A 7,178-nucleotide genomic window follows, 5' to 3' on the forward strand; every position below is an offset into this window, starting at 1 on the left:
TCAGACACCAGCTATCCACCAGTCCCAAAGCCTCAGGGCTACCTGCATTTTCCATTTCAGGAGAAAGGGGAGGGAACGTCTTCCTTCTGTGGGAGGAGATGGGGTGGAGAAGGCCCAGATGTGACTTGAGGGGGCCCAACTCAGGAAGAGACACACCATCTAGCACCTGGAAAAAAGAGGAAGCTGCCTGCCGAAACTAAGTTGAACCTCTCAAGCACTTTTCCTGAGCCTCTCTTCCAACCTCTCCTTAATCCCTCACCCTGAACAACTTAAGCCTAGGAATTCACTGCTCCTTTCCCCCTTCCCACTATCCCACACATATTTCACTGTCTTCTTCCTTTCTTTCTTTTTTCTTTTTTAAAATTCTGGAATGGTATCTTGGTGTTTGGAGTCAGGTGTCCTGGGTTTGAATCCCAGCTCAGCTTCCTATGAGCTCTCTGACCTAGGTAGAGTCACGCCCCACTCTCAGAGCCTCACTTTCCTCACCTTTAAAGTGGGGGATAATATTTATCTTCTCTGATGATGATGATGATGATGATTTTGGCCGTTGTGGGATCTTAGTTCCCGGACCAGGGATCGAACCCAGGCCCTCGGCAGTGAAAGTGCAGAGTCCTAACCATTGGACTGCCAGGGAGTTCCCATACCTTCTCTGATTATGAGGATGAAACAAGATCACATAGATACTTAATAAACAGAAGATGTTTTCTCAGAAGCACTAGATCATGTGAGTCATTAATACACCAGGGAGATTTGGTGAGCTGAAACGAGGTGCCAAAAGAACAGTTGAACTGGAAATCACCTCAGAAATCTTTGAGCCTTAATGACTTCCAAGCTGGAGTCCAAGTGAACTGTTTACAATATTTCCAAATGATAAGGGAAATCACACACTTACTCTTGATAGCGTCTCAGGTTTCTTTACCTTTGTCTGGAATTGTAACAACTCAAGGTGATAACATGGTTAACACATGCTGTTCAGAAGTTCTGATTGGCAAGTTACATAGGTCTTTGATAAGCTTTTCTAAATGGGAAAATAATTAGTGGAGGGTACATTAAATGATGGAAAACATTAATATTGTCTAACTCCTCACTTCATAAACAGGGAAGCTGAGGTTTAAAGAAGAAAGTGGCTTGCTAATCACACAGCTAGTAGAGCAGGCTAGAAAACCTGGACTCTTCCTGGAACCAGTTACTTCCCTTCTTTCCATTCCGGAGAAGGGGAACCTAGGATCAAGGAAATCGATGGGTTTTGGTGGCTGAGTCAGGAGTGAAATGACTCATCAATTTGCGGTTGCCCTTTCTCTATTCTTGACTCATTCAGCACATATTTACTGACCGTCCACACTATTTGGACTCAGAAGAGAAGGCAGAGAGAAAGAGCTATGGCGGCAGGCAGCATCGGGATCTGCTTCCAGGTATGACTTCAGAACCTGGGCTTTTTCCCCCCATTTTAAATATATATAGATATATAAATATAAATGGATATCCACATTATAAAACACCCACTACTCTGCCTTCTAATACAGTTAGGTTGTGTCTGAGGGCAGGGGCTGTCTCATTCGAACGTGTGCAAATTTTCCTGGCACTCAGTAGGGCACGAAATCAGTGCTGTGGTATTGGAAACACTTGAAGTCTAATTCTGACTGCCACTAATTCTATGTCTTTGAGACAGTATATTCCATCTGTAACCCGGAAACAGTGGCAAAACCATGTGTGGAATTGCTGGCAAGTTCATTTCAAGTTATCCCAGGATTTAGCTAGGAGAAAGAAAACGTTGGGAATCTAGGCTGAAAACAGAGTCGACGTTATCACGTCCTTAATTCCCAAACATCTTTCCCTCGCCCTTGACCACTCCTCTATCTTCTACCCTAGCCGTCCTCCTTTTCTTCAAGATTTCCCTCTAGAGGGCACGCTAGCTCTACCGTTCTGGAGCCCCACTTCCGTTCGCCTTCATTCTTTCTTCTGCGCATGTGCACACTTCGCTTCCGGGCTTCCCTACCCTCATTTAGGTGGTTCAGCCGAAGACTGCACCCGCTACGCCTGCGCAATATCAGCCCCTCCCCTCCACCGCTGTCCCCGGAAACGCTTCCTTCCTACGCAGCCGCTACAGTCGCAGCAGCAGCTGGAGCTTTGCCTCTCTAGGCCGGTAGGGCCTCTTCTCCATGGTCCTGCCTGTCAGCACCGTTTCGGGGGCCAGTCGGTGAGGCTGGGCTGCGCTCGGAAGCTTCGATCCTCGAGTCCGTCACCCGGTGAGTGAACCCCACAGGAACTCGAGTACGAGCGGGGCCCGAGCAGCTGCTGGAACGGGCAGGATTTCCCCTCACTCCGGGAATGGGTCTGTCCGCCCCGGCCTCCCCCCCACTCCCGGAATGGGCTCGCCCCCTCATTCCCAGTCCCTCCTCCCGGACGGGGCGACGTTGCCATGGTGACGGCCGGCGGGCTGAGGCCCGGCGTGTGTCCTCCAGGTGCCGGGGCGGCCCGGGGCCCATGGCGCGGCGGTGGCGCTGACCCAGGCCCGGGCGGCGGCCGGGCCCCGCGGGCCGGCATGGCGGGCCAGTTCCGCAGCTACGTGTGGGACCCGTTGCTGATCCTGTCGCAGATCGTCCTCATGCAGACCGTGTATTACGGCTCGCTGGGCCTGTGGCTGGCGCTGGTGGACGGTCTGGTGCGCAGCAGCCCCTCGCTGGACCAGATGTTCGACGCCGAGGTATGGTCCCCGGGCCGGCGCGGGCGGCGTCTCGGCCTCACCGGGTGGTCTGACACTACTGGGCTCTAGACCTGGCTGGGCCACCTTCTCGCTTTGTGGCCCTGGGAAAGGGATATCACCTTTCTGAGCCTCGGCTGCCCTATCCATAAAATGGAATGACAGGGAGGCAGATTAGTACAAAGGAAGGGGCCTGCGTTCCAGGCAACCTGATACATCTCCTTTCTGACACTGAAAAAGTGACTTCACTTCTCTGAGCCCCAGATTCTCGGGTGCCAAATTGGGGACGGGGGGATGGATAAAAGAGCATTCACGGAGTATAATGGGAACTCCCTGGACTTTGGAGTCAGGTCTCTAAGTTCCATGTACGAGCTGTGTGACCTGGGGCGAGTGTTGTCATCTCTCTGAACCCCAGTTTTCTTGTCTGCAAAACCATGAGACCGCTGGCATAGAGGTCGTGGACTGCAGTACAAAGAGCCTGGCTTTGGATTCAGAAATGCTTAGTGTCCAGTGTAGGCTGAAACATACCAGCTGTGGGATTTGAGGCAAGTTGCTTTATCTTTCTGAGCCTGTTTTCTCTTCTGGAATAGAATAATCCTCCGCAAAATGTTATGAGGGCCAGAGGGGCCTAGGAATAAGAAAGTGCCTTATAAAGTGTAATGGGAGGGTGGAGAGGTGTCTTGCTTCAGAGAGGCAGCTGTGGTATATGGTAATAAGCACAGTTCTTGGAGCCAGGAGATCTGGGATGGAATCTTTCCTCCTGCTTATTGTCTATGTAGCCCTTGGGCAAGTTATTATCCAAAAAGAGATAATAATAAGCAAGTTATTATCCAAAAAGGGGTAACAATAACAACTTTATGAGGTTGTTGTGAGGATAATATGAGATAACGAATGTCAAGGCCTTTGAAAGCCGAAAGTGTGCAGATGTTTGGTATTGGATAGTACCACATGGACAGTGGTGGAGGTCACTCACCCACCAGGTGCCTAGTATACTAGGCACCTTCTTAGGTGCCTAGTATACTCCTTCTTAGGAGCCTTGCTGAACCCTGAACTCACTCTTTTGCTGTTTATTTACCCTGTCACTTTGGGCAAGTGACTTAACTTCCTTGAATTTTTATTCCTCCTTTGTAAAATGAGGTTAATGATCCCTTCCCGGCTGCTGTGAGGGGTCAGATGGGATACAGTGGTGGATGTCTGTAAAAGCAGCTTGGTGGAAGTAGGCTGCCATACAGATGAAGAGGCCTATTGGCTTCTGTGGTCCTGGAATGATGTTTGTTCCTGAGCGGGGCTGCTGGGGTCCTGGAGCCTGGGGCTCTGCCAGGTCACTTCTCCAGCATATTTCCATTTGTGATTCCCCCTCAGATCCTGGGCTTTTCCACCCCTCCAGGCCGGCTCTCCATGATGTCCTTCGTCCTCAACGCCCTCACCTGGTGAGTATCACCAGTTTTGCTATCCAGCTTTTGGGGTCTTAGCACTGGAACTAACTTCCTAAATTCGGACATGAAACAGGTTGGCACTTGTTCCTGGGCAATGGTGGACTAAAATGGGTGGCAGAGGCCAGTTCTGGGACTGACTCTACTATAGGGTTTCTTTGATCGCTGTTTTGATTTAGCTGGAAAGCTCTTATGTCACTCTGTGCGTGCTGCCTTGGGACAGCTTTCATCTCAGATCACTTCCCTGATGTGGAATCAGATGAGGAAAGGATTGGACTGGGAGTCAGTCTATTCTTGGCCCATGTGCCATTGGCCAAGTTCCTTCCCTTCTCTCTAGGCCTTGGGTCCTCATCTGTACCCTGAGGGCTTTGACTGAGAGGTGGTTTAGGGAAGTGATTAAGAGCTTAGGCTCTGGAAGCCGACTCACTTGGCTTTGACTCTCAGCTTTACCACTAGTCTAGTGACTGTGGACAAGTTAATCTGTCTAAGCCCCAGTTTCCTCATCAGTAAAATCAGGCTAATAATATTACCCACCTCATAGTGGTAAGGGTTACATGAGTAAATTCACAGGAGGTGCTTAGAACGATGCCTTTCACATTACTGTTCTTGACCTTACACTGCAGGTTGAAAGCTGGTGGGGTGACTTTGACCTGAATTTGGCTCCCAGATATGTTCTGTTTGGCTTACACAGTTGTCAACCCATGCAGGGTGTTTAAGACTTTTTTCACTTAGTTGAAAATCAGGATATTTTACATTAAAAATACAGATTTCTGGCTTCTCTTAAAAAATGGGATGATCGATTGATTCCAGGCCAGCATTCTAGCATGGTGACTTGCCTAGCTGCAGGCCCCACTTTAGATGAAACATGTATGCTTCATGCTGCCCCAGTCCCCACCAATCTCTGGGATCCCTTTGAGTGGCAGCTGCATTGATCATCAAGCTCATACTTTTTCCTTCTCCCCACCCTGATCCACTCTCAGCATTACCTGCCAGGTTCCTCTGGGCATCTGATAATGTAACCCCTGCCTCCCACTTCTCTCGCTTGCTTCTGACCACTATGCTGTCATCCTAATTGTCCCTGCTCCCCCAAATAACCTAATCTAAGGCCAGGACAACCCAGTGACAACTCACTGCTGTCCTCTCCCCACAGTGCCCTGGGCTTGCTGTACTTCATCCGGCGAGGGAAGCAGTGTCTGGATTTCACTGTCACTGTCCATTTCTTTCACCTCCTGGGCTGCTGGTTCTACAGCTCCCGTTTCCCCTCGGCGCTGACCTGGTGGCTGGTCCAGGTCGTGTGCATTGCACTCATGGCTGTCATCGGGGAGTACCTGTGCATGCGGTCGGAGCTCAAGGAGATCCCCCTCAACTCAGCCCCGAAGTCCAGTGTCTAGAGTCGGGTCCTTTGGACACCCAGCTGGGCACTTGACACCTTGGGCTGCTCCGACTGTCCAGATGAGGTCCAGCCCAGGCCTGAGAGGAACCCGGGAAATGTGAAGTCTCTGTTGGTGTGGGAGAGAGAGTGAGGCCCCGTCAAGAAGGCAGGTAGCAGGCAGGATCACAGCTGCAAGAACGGCCTCTGTCCACTGAAGCCTTGGTATCTGGGAGGTCGGCAAGGGGGACCTCTTTCAGGGTAATAACAGAATCAGAACCATGTCACTCTTGAGCCACCATACCTGTCACCAGCCTGTTATTTTAAAAAGGAAAAAAAAAAAGGATATCTGATCACAGCGAACCACTCTTCTAGCCATCTGTCTTACCTCCCTGGGCCAGCTGTTAGCTTTGCCATGCCACTGAACTGCAGCTATTCTGTCTGGAGCAACACTTGGTTTCTGGATCCAGAGCCACAGAAAGAGACGTAGGCGCAAAGTAGCAGGCTGCTGTCAGGGAGAGGATGGCAGGTGGAGGCATCAAGCAGAAAGAAAACGCACAACCTGTGTCCTGCTACACACGTGTGTGTACACCAATGAACCCGTGACTGACTTTCTTCCGGTTCTCTCTACTGGGTCTCCACCCTGCTGCCAGCTTTCAACATAGCAGGCCGTAGGACCCAGAGAAGAATCTTAGCGTCGCTCCCCATCTAACCCTCGAACTAGAGTCACTGCCTGTTCTCTAGGAATGACCGGGCATCCCAGCTCCCACGACCTCCGTTTTGGCGATAGTTCCCTTTTCCTGCCTTGGTTGGAATTACACTGTGGGAAGGGTACAGTGGGCGCCCAGACACAGGAAGCCCAGCCTTCCAGCTTGAGGTGCACTTGATAATGCCGAGGGAGATAGGAATTTGCTACTCAGATTTTTCTTGGGGTGGAGTGGCCTCTTTGAGGGGCTTACAGCTGCCCTTCCTGTGTACATAAATACAGTGTTTTCCACGGCTCTGCCTGTGCTTATTTTGTAATGCTGTGCTCGGGACTGGGAGAGATCAGCATAGCCAGACATTCTTTAGAGCCAGGAGCTATAAAGAAGGATTAGGCCACCTTCTTTTATTCCTGAACCTGCGTATTCCTCCAACTGGTTAAAACACTAAGTGCCGGGGACACCTGTGTCCCACCCCCAGCTGCAGCCTTCTCCGCCACGCCTTGGGCGAACTGCCATGACTCTCAGGGTGCCTTTCCCGTTTGCCAGTGACTTCTGAACGTGCCCAGTGGAATGCACTGGTCTAGACCCATTTCTGCCTGGAAACCGTTGGTGCTCCCCTTTGGGTCCTCCAGAGCCTGCCTGAGAGAGCTGTCAGTGTTCAGCTTTCAGTGTTAGGGCTACACAGTTGGGGACTTTTGCCATCTCCCCAGGAAGCCTTTCTAGCCTCCTGGCTCCCAGCCCTGCAGAATAGGAAGTTGAGGCCGACAGGATGAAGGTTTAAGAGTGAACATGCCTGGGCAGAGGCTGGGAAAATGCTCGGGTGAGGCACCTCAGTAACTCAGGGCACTCTAGCCAAGCTGGGAGGAAGCAGGTTGTTAATGGGATTCTAATCCTGGCTGCGGGGTCCAGGAGGTATGACCAGCTGAAATGGCTTCCCCTGGGTGGATGGATTTCCCCCCAGACACCCCAGA

General features: G+C 51.0%; 1 protein-coding gene across 1 annotated transcript; it reads left to right on the forward strand.

Annotated features, from left to right (window-relative positions):
- Window positions 1–2,542: 2,542 nt before the first annotated feature.
- On the forward strand, window positions 2,543–6,505 carry SYS1 (SYS1 golgi trafficking protein; the record flags this gene model as incomplete). The annotated part of the gene is made up of 3 exons (XM_079719227.1): window positions 2,543–2,704; window positions 4,064–4,131; window positions 5,285–6,505. 3 exons carry the CDS (start codon window positions 2,543–2,545, stop codon window positions 5,523–5,525), a joined length of 471 nt encoding a protein of 156 aa, XP_079575353.1. The 3' UTR covers window positions 5,526–6,505.
- Between the last annotated feature and the right edge of the window lie 673 nt (window positions 6,506–7,178).

This window comes from Hyperoodon ampullatus (assembly GCF_949752795.1).
Source record: "Hyperoodon ampullatus genome assembly, chromosome: 14".
Taxonomy (NCBI): domain Eukaryota; kingdom Metazoa; phylum Chordata; class Mammalia; order Artiodactyla; family Ziphiidae; genus Hyperoodon; species Hyperoodon ampullatus.